The 16,670-nt window shown below is 40.5% G+C and overlaps 1 protein-coding gene across 4 annotated transcripts in view; it reads right to left on the reverse strand.

Annotated features, from left to right (window-relative positions):
- inpp4b (inositol polyphosphate-4-phosphatase type II B) overlaps window positions 1-8,088 on the reverse strand; it is a 259,010-nt gene extending 250,922 nt beyond the window's left edge. The window contains exon 1 of one of the 4 annotated variants that reach the window (XR_008361055.1): window positions 7,749-8,088. Coding sequence is in view for 3 of the 4 variants with exons in the window: in XM_053502915.1 (XP_053358890.1) it covers window positions 7,749-7,797 (49 nt within the window). In the remaining variant the exon portion in view is untranslated. The remainder of the gene's footprint in view (window positions 1-7,748) is intronic. The other 3 variants (XM_053502915.1, XM_053502917.1, XM_053502914.1) reach the window with 3 other exon arrangements.
- Window positions 8,089-16,670: the final 8,582 nt, after the last annotated feature.

The following is a 16,670-nucleotide window of genomic DNA, read 5'->3' on the forward strand; positions in this document are numbered from 1 at the left end:
TAAAAATGAATTTGTGTGTAAAGCCTAACAGAAATGAAAATGTGGATTGTTTTTCATCTCGGGAGAGTAGGAAAGTGCTGGCGCATCCACGTTGTCTGTTTATAGTGCCAGATATAAAGCCTCCGAACCCAGAATGATTGATGGTGACAGCCATTTCAGATTATGCAAACTGACTGCGATCCATTTCTCCAATGGCGGCACGTGTCAGAGCGACAGAACTTGCACATCCATCGCCATGCGTGGCTTCTGTGACAGACACCTGAGCGAGGCCAGCTCTGCTCACACCATCTGCTACCAGTCATGGCCCACCAAGGCCCAAAGCTCAGGGGGCCATAATCAGAGAGGTAGATTGATATGTAGAAGGAGAGAGAGAGAGAGAGAGCACACTGGAAGGTCTCTGGCTAATCCACTGAGCTCATCATATCACTCATGTAGTCCGAAAAACTCGTCTCTCCTTGGAGTCCAGAAACAGAATTCACACTGTGTACAACTTCTAACAATTCCACGCATGATGAAAGATCTAGCCAATTGGCCGGGGCTGATTGTATGCCAAATACTGTTCCTTTGGAGGTGAGTAGGGTGAAGTTGTGCATGTATGTGTGGAGGAGCAGCCATTGTTGTGGTTCTTATCAGGAAACATTAATGCAATTGCTGCGGAGAATGCTCTGCTCAGCATTTGTGATCTCAGCTCTCCACATCAGAAAGAATTCACTGAGCTTGTATCAGCTTTTAACCTCGTCAACTATTTGTCCTGCAGAAACTGCACACTATCTTAACAGCATTTTCCCAGCAGTGCTGTGGTGCTTTAACCTGTTTTTTTTTCTTTACCAACATTTACTCATCAACAAGACAGGAATGATATGTGCTCCAAAATCATTCCCACATTCCACATACTGTACTCTAACACCTTCCTTGCTTACTCCAACACCACTACGTACACAACATCAATTAACACCATAAATTAACAAATCTGTCTAAGAATTATAAAAAAAACAGCAACAAGACACAAAGTGCATGTGCAAATAAGAGCAACAAAATGACGCAACGCAATTCTCTGTGAGTATTGAGTAATACTTACTGACTGTTTGCACCGCATACAGCCTACTTGCTCCAACATTCCTGCCATGTCTCCACATCCTTCAACATTCTGCCCAGTCTGATCCCAAGGGGTCCAGCACCATCCTCACTATTTTTACATGCATCAGCACATGCCTTAATATCGTTCTCTCAGTGCTCTAACATCTTTATAAAGTCTTTATTTGCTTTAACATCTCCACCTGGTTTCTGGTTGCTCCAACACCTTTTTCCACTAGACTCCACTTGCTCCAACAACCCCACCCAGTTTTTGCTTGATCCAACAACTTCTTCAACCAGTCTCTATCTTCTCAAGCATCCGTACGTGGTCACTATTTGCTTGTATGTAATTTTCCCTCAGTCTTTATTTCCTTCAACAACCCCACTCGTCATCCACCGTCATCCTCAACTAGATTGTGCCTTCTCTAACATTTCTTCCCCTTTATATATATATATCTATATATCTTTGATCAGATTGGGGAGTACATGCAACATTCATGCAACATTAAAGTAAAAAAGAGCATTTCCTGGCTCCTTTGGAATAAAGCCTGCATGTAGCTGATTTAGTCTTGATTGTGGTTTATTATCAGAAGATTACTAACCAATAAGGGCAACATCTAAAACAAGACAAGCTACTATAGCGACAGATGAAGTCCATGATGATGCATCTCCGCTCCTAATAACAATCCTCCTGAGAGTGCATCTTGCGCCAGAGATGCTTTGAGAGAGATTACTTGGCACAGTAGGCACACAGACAAACACATACGTGCAATCATTACGATCATCATAACTCCCATCGGGGCAGGCTCATGGCCACCTGCGCCTGACTTACTATGTTACTTTGTTAAGATGTCTATAAAGTCACCTTAGTAGCAGTCATGTCTGATTAACAAGCAGCCCCAATGGCCCACGCTGCTGTATTTATAACCCATATTCATTCATGAAGTACTGCCACACCCACCTACGCACACATACTGCTGACTCAGACTCAGACATACAAGCCTGCAGTGCAGGTTTTTAGGATCAGCACCTGCCAGAGGTTGTAAGGATCTGACTCTAACAGAGTGACCTGACTCGTCATATAAAAGACGCACAGCCAAGTTAAATACTGCCTTACTCCAGCAATTTCCAAGAACTCTCTCTCTCTCTCTCTCTCTCTCTCTCTCTCTCTCTCTTTATGAGTACAAAACAACCATTTCTTTTTTATTTCTCCTTTTAACAGCTACTGACCATAACTCTTATTCACAATCAAGCATAGGTTTATGCCTCTATATCAGGATATCATTCTCTAGTATTTATCTCCATTTATCAGATAGCAAATAGACACAGATGAGGCTGAAAAGAGACAGACATTGGTAGACTAATAAAGAGAAAGACAGATGCGTCTTAATGTTCTTTTTTCCCCTGGGGAAAACAGTGGTAATGAATATAATGATGCAATGAACATGGTGTGTTTTGGCTGGCTGCCTCACACACTGCCTCTCTCATTTGTGTCTATGTGTGCGAGCGTAATGACCATTTCATCGAAAACGCCTACCTTATTGGCCAAGCTTGTGGATGTACAGCTAGAGACTATAGAGCATCATTGTTTTCCCATGAACAATATGTGTTAACTCTCCTGTTGCTCTGCATTGAAGTCAATGTGATGTAACAACAGGACTGCTGTTGCCTGAATGGATTTAGGCTGGTGGATTGTTTCTCAGGCCAGCACTGACAAGAAGAAGAAAAAGGCTCCATCAACGAACCTGTACCTGTTATACACATTCCAGGACAAAACACTGGAGATTAATTTCTGGAGTGAGGTATTCGCACACAAATTGTGAAGGTATTGTGTACAGATACTCGGTGTCCCAACTTCATACTAGCACAGAACATGAGTGTGTACACTAGGGTCAGTGTTGCACATACCACCTTAGAACTTTACAGATAAAGGCTAAGCAAAAAAGTGCTAATCTTGCATAAGGTGGCACGGTGACTTACAGTAAGGGTTAGCACTATTGCCTGGCATCTCCAGGGTCCAAGTTTGAATCCCGCCTCAGCTATGTGTGCATGAATTTTTCACGTTCTTCCCGTGCTTGGTGGGTTTCCTCTGGGTACTGCTGTTTCCTCCCACATTCCGAAGGCATGCAGACACTAATTAGGGTTCCTATATTGCCCATAGTGTGGGAATGCCCATGTGAATGTTTGACCAGAGGTCCTACCACAGTTGTAAAAAAAAAAAAAAAGGAAATAAATACAATTGTAATCACCATCGATCTCCACATTCCCTAGTTGGACTAGATAAGTTCCTAGATGGATCCTAGTTCCTAGTGTCATATTTCAACATAAAAATCTAGGTGCGATTTACATTTTCAGCATTTGGCAAACATCTTCATCTAGTGCAACTTTCATTTATCTGATTGCACATATGAGCAGCTGATGGTTAAGGGCTTTGCTCATGGGCACAACAGTTGGTGGTGCTACGGTTAGATGACTCATGCTGACTCATCCCTGTACTGAACTGGACTTTATGTTAATTTAAATAACTTCTGTTATATTGAACTTTCAGCTGCAAAACACACATGATGTTGTATAATTTCTATCTGTTATCACCCAGATGAGGATGGGTTTCCTCGTTGAGTCTGGTTCCTCTGATGGTTTCTTCTTATTGCCATCTCAGGAAGTTTTTCCTTGCCACTGTCGCCGTCACCCTTTCCTTGCTCATCAGGAACAATCTCGTTATTATCTAGACACATTTTTCTCACACATACACACTTCCATAAATTTTCTTTTTAACTTTTCTTTAAATTTTTGTGAAGATGCTTTGAGCACAATGACCCTTGTTAAAAGCGCTATATAAATAAAATTGAATTGAATTGAATTAGATCCCAGGACTTTCTGATCAGTAGTTCAAGACCTTAACCACGGAGCTTCTCCCGGTTTATTCTGCAATAACAGAATTGTTACTATTTAAAATGTTTTAATCTGAAACCATGAGTTAATTCCACAGATCATCCTGTCAGAATGTTTTTTGTTATGCAAATTGAGCACATTTTCCTGCTAACCAATCACAAGGGCCAGTTACATCCAAACCAGGTAACTAGAAGGTATCATGAGTGGTAGCTAGCTTAGTTCCCTTTGATTTGTTATTAAGCTGGATTAAAAGCAAATATACTTCTTCTTCCATGTCTGTAAGCTTTCGGAAATTGGGCTACTGTTGGTCAAAAAAGGAGAGGAAGAGGATGCAGAGGATAGGGTTAGATGGAGGCAGATGATTCGCTGTGGCGAACTGCCGAAAGACAAAGAAGAAGAAGACTCTTTATGATGTTTACATTTACAGTCATCTTGTTGCATGTGATCTAATAGGGTACCACGAAAAATATTATCTATCATTTGATAGTCCAGTATGGGTTCCAGTAGCAGACAACCCAGAGCTAAGAAAACATGGGTGGCCTACACCCATTAACTTTACAAGTAATCAATTGCTGATATAGTATATATACTGTACATATACATATACACCTACCATGATACATACTGTACTTTGGTACATGGGTAGATGTACTGTTGTATGGTACATGGTTTTATCATGCACTTTACTATGGTACCCTGGAATATGTACTAAAATATTGTCAAAAATATGGCATAGGTGCGCTGGTACAACCTGTACTATAAGACAATAGCCGTAGGTACTAACATGTGTACAAAGACATCATATTAAAAACCTGCTAAACTTTTGTAGCCACTGGCATACCCAAAGTATGGATGTAAGATCTGCTGATGCATGTAAAGATAGTGAGGATTGTGCTGGACCCCTTGGGAACAGACTGGGGAGAACGTTGAAGCATGTCGAGAAATGGCAGGAATGTTGGAGCAAGTAGAGACTATATGAGGTGCAAATAGTCAATACTCAGAGTTTTGCATTGCATTATGTTGTGTTGTTGCTCTTATTTGCACATTTGCACTTGTGTTTTATGATGTCTTTTTGCTGTTTATTTTGTATAGTTCCTAGATAGTTTTGAACACACTATAGCCCTTTCACATACCCAATATAGAGCCACTGTACCTACCATGGTATTCATGTAAGTATTGTGGTACTGTATATACAGTACCATAGTACATTTCTGCCATGATACCCATAGACCAGCCACTTTATAAAGTCCTGTCCTGGTTACAATGATAATATTTTAAGTATCACACTATGGTGCATTATGGTATTTACTATAGTTAACCATACAGTAGTACAAATTCTTTTGGGTTATGTAATGGTGTTAGGTATAAGGCTAAGTACGATCCAAAACAAAAAAACATCAACACCATAGAAACTTAACCCTGCACTGCACTCCCTTTAACCCCTTTAGCACGGCTCAACTTGACCCACCATTGCTCAAGATCCAAGAAAGTCCTACGTTAATGCTGTTCTCCAAACTGGAGTCCAGGTGGTGAAATAAACATCCCTTAGCTGTCTAAAAAGCTGAGTCACTGTCTGTTGTTGAACGAAGACTAAAGAGGCAGCCACAGTATACATCTGAGCAGTTGAGGGTTAAGGGCCGCGCTCAAGGGCCCAACAGTGGCAACTTGGTGGTTGTGGGGTTTGAACCTGGGATCTTTCAAACCGTAATCCAATGCCTTAACCACTAAGTTACCCCTGACCCTCATTTATAATTTTATAAACCCTATAAGCTATTCAAATCTTGAGATTTTACCCTTATAATTTTTTTTATTTATGTTATGTCTATTTTTGATACAGATTAATAATAAACAGTTATTCCCCTCAATTGCAATGTGCTGACTCGACTACTGAGGTTCTCTTTTTGTTCTGAATAACAATACTGACTCATTTTCTGTAAAGCTCCTTTGCGACGATGACCATTGTTAAAAGCACTATATAAATAAACTAAATTAAAACTGAAAAAATTAAATAAATAAATAAAACTCACTTTGTTGCATACATCAAAAGCAAGAGGAAACTGTTCATTGTATGGGATTTTTTTAAATCCCATTAGGATGAATGCAGAATGCATTTATTTATTTATTCCTTTATTTATTATTGCTTGTTTGCTTGCTCACTTTAAGCCCTATCAGTGAAAAACAAAAATCCATTTGTGTGTCTTATATGTGATTCTGCAGACACCAGACACCAGTTCATCATCGTCTTCATGAATACAGATTCCATTACAGCAGGCTCAGAGACTCCACCAGGAGTTTCATATTTATTCTTTCCAATTTCATTTCATCAAGGACTCGAGAACAAAAAAAAAAAAAGATAACAAAGTCTCTTGTCTCTTTCCTCATCTCGCATTCCGTCTCTCAGGACATCATGATTTGTCTTAACACCTCCATGAGCGACGTGAGCCTTGATTCAATAACAACACGTTTCCAGGTGACATCGTGTCCCATTACTTAAAGTGGCTGTTAACAAGACGGCACCTCGCTGTACCTGGCACTAAACAGGGTTTTTTTTTTCTCCCAGTTAGTTTTAAATAAAGATATTTTCAAGTGCATGCTTTGGGGAGCGTTTACAGCATCCGGAGGACCTCTCCTAACCAGTTAGCAGAGTTCAGCTTGTGCTTGAGATAAAAAGACACCCCTGAGCACGGATGTTGCTGCAGCTGCTGCGTGAACTGTAAGTGGTACTAATTTTCCAGTCGACCCTGGTCAGGTAAGTGAGATTTGTTCTAAGTGTAGAATCTCGAGAAATGTCTTCCTAGGTCACCTGAGCTCCTGCTGCCGGTGCGAACAGATCACCGTCAGCTGCGTTCCGCCCCGGCTCTGTCAACAAGCCGAGCTAAAGAAATGCAGCTGGAAAATGTGTGGCTGTCAGCGTCTTTCTTCCGCTTTGACTTGCTCGCAGCAAATCAGGCAAAAGCACATGGAAGTGGGTATCACTCGAGTGACTCCAGTGGTGCTTGCAGGAGCTGTCACATAGGAGCACTTTGGGAGGTGACGACCGTGTCCTTCCTTAGACACCGAGTGAGGAGGCACCTCTCATTGATAACACGAATACGAGAAATAATGCACAGAGGGATACATCAGCAGTTCGGAGCTGATTTCAACAAAATCAGAAGCTTCTTTTTTTTCTTTTTAGGAAACTTGTTTCACACTCATCAATGTGAAAATATCCAATAATGCTCTAAAGGTACAGGTTCACATTCTGGAATTCTAGCACTCATTTTCAATCAACAACGTAAACAGAAGTATTTCCACAATTCTGGCTTTGCTGTAAAAAAAACAAACAAAAAAAAAAAAAACAGGAAAGCTAACATAAACTTCTAAAGCTGAACAGAGTTTAAAGCTCTATTTACTCAGAGTAAGTTTACTGATGCATTAGGAAACTGCATAGTCCGGGGAAGGAGTAGACATACACTACGTATCTTTTGTCAGTGTACATAAATCTCACTAGCATTCCTTTCTGAATGACCAGACTTTGCTGAGACAAAGTAAACAAGGCAAGAAATAACATTCAAACATGCACAAGAGATGCGAGGAAGATCAAGCACTTAAAAGGAAGATTGGGATACATAAGAAGAGGTGCAGAGAGCAATATATATATATTGATACGTGGGTGTGTGTGTGCGTGCATGTGAGAGAGAGAGAAAGAGACAGAGTGAAAGAGAGACAGAGTGAAAAAGAGAGAGAGAATAAAGCAAGGACATTGAGAAAAAACATAGGAAGATAAGCCATAGGTGACTCACCAGCTGCCGTGGCTCCTCTTGTCAGACTGTCTGCCTCAATTGCTGCCATCCCACAATTCCCAGTGAATCCACTCCCCTGTTACGGTGCTGTCCAGAATTTCCAGTGCTCAGACTAAAGAGCTCGACTTAGAGAATTCCCTCCGACAGCATGTAGAGCGATGTAGAGGAAAATGGATGCACTCGAGGGAGGGGTCCTGGAGCAAGGGGAAAGAACAGTGATGATGGAGGGGAGAAAGATGAAGAGAAGAAGGTGATGAGGTAGAGGAGAACTGGTGTTATGTATGCTATACAGCTCTATCCATCAATCTCGTTCCTGTCAGTGAGACAGCCAGCTTACACTGCACCGGCTCGCTCCCTCTCTACCTTCCCTCTGTCTGCTTGTGCCCTCTCTCTTTCGCTCTCTCTCCCTCTCCCTCTCTCTCTCTCTCTTGCTCTTCCTTACTCTGCTCTCTCTCTCTCTCTCTCGTTCTCCTCCCCTCTCTTCTTTAACTATTTTCTCACTATTCCTTTTGGGGGAAAAAAAAAAAAGAAGAAATAATTAGTGAAAGCCTGAACTCTGCATCGACAATCTTCACCACAGCAGGTGAGCTAGGAAAGCTGATTTCAGAAAGTCGGGAGAAAATGCAACACAGAAAGAAAGCGTGGCATAAAAAGAATTAGTGAGAAAGAGAGAAAGAAATGTTATAAATTCTAAAAGATGGTGTTTTTTTTTTTTTTTTTTTTTTTTAAAGGCAAGGCATGGGAAAACAATCTAGCAGAAACCAAAAGATAATGCAAAATAATGCACGTGCCTTAAACTAGACTTTGATTTCTGATGCTGAGGACAGAAAGAAAGAAAGAAAGAAAGAAAGAAAGGAAGAAAGAAAGAAAGAAAGAAAGGAAGGAAGGAAGAAAGAAAGAAACAGCTTGAAATGTGTGTGTGTGTGTGTGTGTGTCTGTGTGTGTGTGTGTGTAAATACAGTACGTAACATCAGAGAATACAGATTCATCAAATTTTATCATCTTTTTCTCTATTAGGTAAAGAAACCCTGATGCAGACCTTGAAAGAAAAACAAGCATCTCTTCTGTTCGGTTGTATTTCAGAATCTGGATACTATCAGAAAGTAAAAACACTTCATTCATTCAGACTATCCATTAAAGAGCTACACTTACAGGTAAAATCGTCATGAGTATTTGAAACAACAACATAAAAACGAAATGTATCCAACATGAAGTTTTATTTAACCTCCTAATATGAAAATAATCTCTTCGAACGAAATATTCAGTATTCCCTTGTGCGCTCCTCGTACGGGGACCATGCCTTCCATTTCAAGATATTGATTAAGTTCATCGTTATCAGGTGCTGCTACTGTATAGAAAAACAGTAAGGAGAAAATCCAATGCACACAACAGTAGTAGTGCAGGTTGCAGGAGGATAAACTGCAGTAGGAGTTCATAATGGGTTTAATCGCATTAGCAGAAAAAAACAAACACATGCATGCTTGAGTGATGTGACGAAATCCAGAAGGTGTCAAGATCTACCACTTTCACACGGCAGAGACACTTTTTTAAAAGCCTGACCAAGCAGAAAGACATTAAATACATGCAGTAAAATAAGATTACATAATATGAGTAAAAAGGAAATAAAAATCGAGAAAAGTCATCATGGATATTGGTAAAAAAAAATTAAATAAATAAGAAATTGTGATGCCGGCAGTCAGTGTAATGAGACTCTGCCCTGGATGTGACTGAAAGTGCTTGACTGTTCATAAATCTACATTTTACACACCAGCATCAAAACACGCTGCCAATGTCATCAAGTTAAGTGATTTGGCCATTTAATAATTGCATTGTTGAACTTTTTATCAAATACTTTTACTGATATTTTACAAACTGTTTACACGTGCGCTACAATGGGACGTGTCCATAGGAAACGAAGAGCTGGCAGAAAACTAATAAAACGTACGTACTATTGCATAAGAACATTTCATATACTTACAGTATTATATTCCTTATTATAAAGGAATATATTCCTTTGTTTAATCTCAGTTCATTGAACACCAGTTGCTGCACTAAGAAACCGGATTAGTCTGTTGGGATGATGCATTTTCCCCAGCTATAAGTACAGTATAAGCACAAAGACATCGAGCTTATGAATGGTTTTAAGATGCGAGTGTGACTTAGTGTAGGTCAAGCACAAGAGTACACACACACGTACAGTATTGTGAGGTAATGGACCTGCCCTTCACATGGCTACACTACTGATCTGAAAATGTCGAGCAGTGTACTATGAGGAATTATTTCTATTATAAGAATTATTTCTCCTAATTTCATGTGAGAATATTTTTACGCATGCTACAATGCTCCCTTCTGACTTAACTATTTGGAATGTTTATTGAGCATGATTCAGGGCAGACTCCGAAATATGCTAATAAGTCTAGTGTGTAAGCGGTAAAGTATAAAAAGAATATTAAACTGAAATATAATGGTACATTTGATTGAAGCTGCTTTGTCTCATTATTGCCCCCATTTTTTTGTTTTGAATTGCAACATTTGAGAAAACTAAATTCTATCGGTACTTAAGACACGTGGTAAGAGGCATACAGATTAGATTGATTTATTGCTATAAATAATTTTTGAGATTATATTTTCAAACAACCTCAGAACAGCTCAATAATGCCTCAGGGGGCTCAAATGGTTAAGGCTGTGGGTTACTGATCGGAAGGTTGGGGGTTCAAACCTCAACACCATCAAACTGCTCCTGTTAAGCTCTTGAGCAAAGCCTTCTGCTCCAGGGGGCACTGTAACCTGGCTGACCATGTACTCTGACCACAGTTCCCTAACTGGGATATGTCAAAAATCATTTTACCAATTGAATCTTAATCCTAAATCAGATCAGTCATGTCTAAGGCTGAGGCTAGGGATAGGAAAAGGCAACTCATTCAATGCCAAAAACAATTCACTTACATTTAGGCATTTGGCAGACGCTCTTATCCAGAGCGACTTACATTTATCTCTCATTATACATCTGAGCAGTTGAGGGTTAAGGGCCTTGCTCAAGGGCCCAACAGTGACAACCTGGTGGTCTAGGGTTTAAACCTGGGACCTTCCGAACCGTAGTCCAATGCCTTAACCACTGAGCTACCCCTGACCCACTTAAACCCCAAGAACCTTCCTCCCCCACTTAAACCCCAAAGAACTATTTGAACCACAACACTGCTGACTCAAATCCCAACCCTGCTGATTAAAAGCCCAGTATAACTATAGGCTTTTATTGTCATTTTAACCATATGCGTACTGTACACAACCATACAATAGACAAAACATGTCACTAAGCTTCCAAAATACTTTTACTGCATTTTGCCCTTATCCAGAGCATTTTATTTTTTATTATTATACATTTAAGGGTTAAGGGCCTTACTGTAGGCCCCAACAGTGGTGCTGGGGTTTGGGACCTTCCAATCAGTATTGCAATGCCTTAACTCCTAAGCTTTTCCTGGCCATTATATAATTCCAAACTAACTCACTTAAGCCCTAATGATGCTTACCCAAATTCCCCAAATTACTCAAACCCCAACATTGCTCACTGCTTTTTGCAAACACCGCTCACTCAAACCCTACCAATGCTCCCACAAACCTCAAAACCCTCCCCCACCACCACTGGGCAAATCCTAAAACTGCTCACATAAACCCAAATCAACTTACTTAGACTCCAAAATAACTTTGAACACTAAAACTGCTCACTGAACCTGAATAAAACTCAGTCAAAGCCCAAATCCACTTACTTGAAGCCCAAAAACAGTTCCTTCAAATTGCAACACTATGCCATCAAACTCCAACACCACTATGATACCTCACAGCAGTTCATTAAAACAACAACAAAAAAAAAACACCCAAATCATACTCCCAACAGCCCAGTCAAACCTCAAAACCTCATCATCCACAAAGAACTCTCACTGGCCCTGAACCAGCCTGTTGTTCTGCCAAATGACATTTTTTGTTTTTGCTTTAAAAAATAAAAAAGGAAATCCCAGTTGTTTTACACCAGGTTTTGAAAATATAATGTTGTTTTCGTGACTGCATAAACATATTTATCCTAAACCCCATAAGATTCGTCCATTTTGTACAACACCACCCACGCTCCTATTCTCACTGCTAAACACTGCGTTTATTTGTAAAGAGCTTAAGAACAACTTTGCTGTCTGCAGATAATCCATATTTGCATTAAAAAAGGTCATGATAAAAGCAAAGATATGTCATTAGTCAAGAAATATATTTTTTAAGTACTATTAAAGGTAAATGTGGGCGATTTGCTGAACATATAGCAAACAAAAACGTAATAAAAACAAAATGAGATATTTTTCTGAGCCACAGTATAACTTTAATATCATTCTTTACATGTAACTCAGTAAAAGCATTTAAAATACATTTTATTGGCCATAACACAGCATCATCCTCTCTGTATTATTTTCCTAGTTAAGAAAAAATGCATGGCACTTGGAGACAATTGCAATGATAAATTCCTGGTTGGTTGTAAATATTGTAAATATTGTGTTCTGTGATTTGAGATCATTTAAGATTAAGTGTGATTAAGCGATTTAAAAAACACATGTTATCTAACATTTACATCTAAACATAAACAAACACACAGATGAGCACATATTAGTATTCAAATCTGTTCCCTGAAGGCCAGTGTGATGAAAACAGGGTGCAGATCAATAAAGAGAAAGAATCATGAGCATGAAAACTGAAAAGCAGGATAGATTAAAAAATTATAATAAATGAGTAAAAAAATACATGATGAAAAGAAGCACAAATGTGTTTTTTGTACCTTTTTAATTCAGACTGTGTTTATCCATCTGAGTAACTCTCGGTGTTCTTTAAAATTCCAGTCCCACTCCAACATGCCATCCAGCAGGCCTCAGGACTGCTAAAAGCCTGGCAGGTTTTGACAGCTTCTGAGAGAGCTGCCAGTTCCCCTCTATCTCATCAAGCTGGATTCACAAAGACGCAATAAACCCTGTCTCCTAAAACAGACTCACCAATGTCCTTTTACAAAACCAAATTTAACTACACTTCCTATTCAAACTCAGCCGCCCAGAACGTACCCTCCACCCCTCCAAAAAAAAAAAAAAAAGGAATTGCATACATTACCCAATTTCACTCATCACTCACTTACTTACTCATCATACTGTACATACCGCTTTATCCTGTATACAGGGTCTCGGGGGCCTGGAGGGTACACCCTGGACAGGTTGCCATTTCATCGCAGGGCACTCACACGTACACCATGGGCAATTTGGGGAAGCCAAATTTGAATGTCCTTGGACTGTAAGAGGAAATCCGCCAGGCATGTGAAGAACAAGCAAACTCCATGCACACAGAGGCGGGAATCAAACCAGGCCCGGAATCAAACCTGGACAGTCGACAGTGCTAACGACTTAGCCATTGTGTCAACGCATTAGACAATTTTCTTTCACAGAATCACTTATTACAATTTCACACAGAGCAGACTCACTACACAGGTGAAACTCAAAAAAAATGTTATATTGTGCAAAAGTTCCCTTACCAGTATCTGGTCCTTCCATTTAGTCTGGCTCTTTCACCCCGCACATACACAAAATGCATGGATGCAGTGCTGGCTCCTTTACGACTCCAGGGCATCTGTATTTTGAATTACATAGACAACTGGCTGATTCTGACTCAGTCGCAGGAGCTAGCGCTTCGACTTCCCTCATGGGCTGGGGTGCAGTCTTAGATGGCCATTCAGCCCAAGGGAGCTGGACAGGTCATCTTCTCGCAGGGCACATTAATTGCCTCAAAATGATGGTTCTATTTCTGGCCCTGAAGCACTTCCTCCAGCAGTTGAGAGGCTATCATGTCCTAGTGCGGGTGGACAACACCACGGTAGTCCGGTATATAAAGCGCCAGGGCGAACTGCGCTCGCGCCGATTGAACAAGCTAGCTCACCAGATTCTGCTTTGGGCACAGGACAAGTTCCTGTCCCTCAGGGCGATTTACATTCCGGGGCATATGAATGTGGGAGCAGATTTGCTGTCCGGACCAGCTGTGACACACGGAGAATGGGACTCCTCTACACCCCTTAAATGGAGTGTATTTGAAAGTTGGTGCATAGCAAAACATGTAGACCCAGTCCACTGCCGAATTGTTTCAGTGCTGGAGTTCCTGCAAGAAAAATTGTCCTCTCAAAACGTACGTAGCTGCTATTTCAGATTGTCATGTACTGACCAACAGGGTTTCTGTGGGAAAGCACCCTTTAGTTGCCCGTTTTATTCGTGGAGCTAAACGGTCGCCCACTAGAGCGATGATCCCTTCTTAGGGCTTAGCTATTGTGCTTAAAGGTCTAATTAACACCCCTTTCGAACCACTAGATTCAGTGCCCCGCTAGGCTTCTGACTCTCAAGATGATTTTTTTTATGGCCATTACTTCTTTGATAAGATTTGGAGATCTGCAGGCTTTGTCAGTGTTCCCATCCTACCTAGACTTTGCCCCTGGGCTAGTCAAAGCTATTCTGCATCCTCACCTGAACTATCTTCCGAAAGTTCCATGCACCCAGTTGTTCTCAAAGCATTCTGTCCTCCGCCTTTTACAGCTCTGAAGCAGGAAAAATTTCACTTACTGTGTCCAGTATGTGCTCTGTAGACTTACAGTACGTCCACCGCACTAGCCAGTGGCGTACAGTAGGTCTGAGACCTCCTTGGCTATTGTGCGCAAACGCAACACAACCCTGGGGGCCCAGACACTTGTAGTGCGGCGGCGTTGGTATTCTTGTTACCATAGCGTTTTCATGCAGCATCGAGGGTAGCTTTTGAAAGGGAAAGTCTCGGGTTCATTTGCTGTAACCCTGTTCCCTGAAAAAGCAGGAACGAGATGCTGTGAGGATGTTTTCCGTTCACTCCTATTTATAACCTGCAGGTGCACTTCATCAGATGACGACACCTGACCGAGGTTATATCAGCCAAAAATTTGGCGTGTTTGATACACGCATGCTTTACAACCGGCAACACAAAAAGATGTTCCCATAGCGTTTTCACACAGCATCTCATTCTCGCTTTTTCAGGCAACAAGGTTACAGCAAAGTTACCCGAGACGTTATTTCGGTAACGCAACTTAAAGGTGAAACTAATATATGAGATAGACTCATTACAATCAAAGCAAGAAAGTTCAAGCCGTGAATTGTCATAACTGAGATGTGTTCAGCAACAGACCAGTTCTTTTTTTCTTTAGCCCATGTTAGACGCTTTTGACATAAAAAAATATGGCATTTACAGCCCATGTCCAGGACCCATTTGTGTGTGATGGCTCTTGATGCACTGACTCCAGCATCAGTCCACTTCTTGTAAATGCCCCAACACTTTTGAATGGCCTTTTCCTGACAATCCTATCAAGGCTGCAGTCATCCCTGTTGCTTGTGCACCTTTTTCTTCCACACTTTTCCCTTTCACGTAACTTTATATTAATGTGCTTTGATACAACACTTTGGGAACATCCAACTTCTTTTGCAATTACTTTTTGAGGCTTTCCCTCCTTATGAAGGATTTCAATGATTGTGTTCTGCACAACTGTCAGGTCAGCAGTCTTTTTCATTATTGTGCTTCCTCCTAAACCAGACTGAGAGACCATTTAAAAGCTCAGGAGTCCTTTGCAGGTGTTATGGCTTAATTAAGCTGATTAGAGTAGGACACTTTGAGCCTAGAATATTGAACCTTTTTTACAATATTCAAATTTTCTGAGATTGTGGATTTGGGGTTTTTATAAGCTGTAGAGTTTCACATGTATAGTTGTGAATATAGTATAATGAACTTTCTTACCAAAAACAAAAATCTTTGCTGACAAAAACTTAACATTAGCTTAATAACGCTTAACTCCTTTATCACACTTATCAAAATACCGCTCAGTAAATTTCCATTCCAAAATCCCTCACTAATACCCAGCATACAAAAGCTCTTAACCAAACTAATACTTACCAAATGCATTTACATTCACCAAAGTGTTTGTACAGTATGTTTATTTAGGTTTTAATCCAAAGCAACTTTAACCGTTAGTAACTTTGAGTAGTCAGGATTAAGGCCTCACAGGCACAAAATTAGCATATTTGTGGTGTTGGGAATTGAACTCCTAAAACCACCTTCTATCCTGTATCCCACATGCCTAAGATGTTAACTACTAAACTGCCACTGCCTTCTCCAAGTCACCAAAACCAAAAGCCAAACTTGGCAAATCAATCCCACTGAACATCCTCAACAAAACCAGACTTAGTTGAGTAAACTTATCATCATCTCATGGTCCTACCATATATAGGGTCGCTGGACCCTATCCAAGGAGACTTACTGTAGGATATACGGTTTTACACAGTAATTATATCTGTTTGGTTTTCGTGGATGGAGTTTGAAAACCAAACGAATAGGGTACACCATGGGGTGGGGTACGCATTGGAGGGGGTGGGAAACATTTACATGCTAATTTACACAATACGGGCAATTTAAGAATGGCAGTTAGCCTAATCTGCATTTTTGCATTGGACTGTGGAAGGAAACCAGAGTACCCGGAGAACCTTACTTGGGGAGAACATGCAAACTTCATGCGCACAGACCACCAAACTCCACCTCTCCATTCTCTCCAAATACACCTCCACCAAAATTGCACCCCATCAATTCTTTATTAAAACTCCATCCACGAAAACCAAACAGATATAATTACTGTGTAAAACCTTGTTTGGAATCACCAAGGCTGCACTTACCAATCACCAAAATTCAATTCGAAACCATGTTCACTACACATAAAACTTTCTTTGTCCTTCTGCTCATTCTTTGCAGCACAGGCAAATACAGTTTAATGAAATAGGTGGAAAGATGGTCCCTGTAAGCCTGCACTGTCAATAACATTGACTTACCATTAAGAGAAGGGAACACAGAGGAAGG

The sequence above is a fragment of the Clarias gariepinus genome, chromosome 8, assembly GCF_024256425.1.
Source record: "Clarias gariepinus isolate MV-2021 ecotype Netherlands chromosome 8, CGAR_prim_01v2, whole genome shotgun sequence".
NCBI classification, from domain to species: Eukaryota; Metazoa; Chordata; class Actinopteri; order Siluriformes; family Clariidae; genus Clarias; species Clarias gariepinus.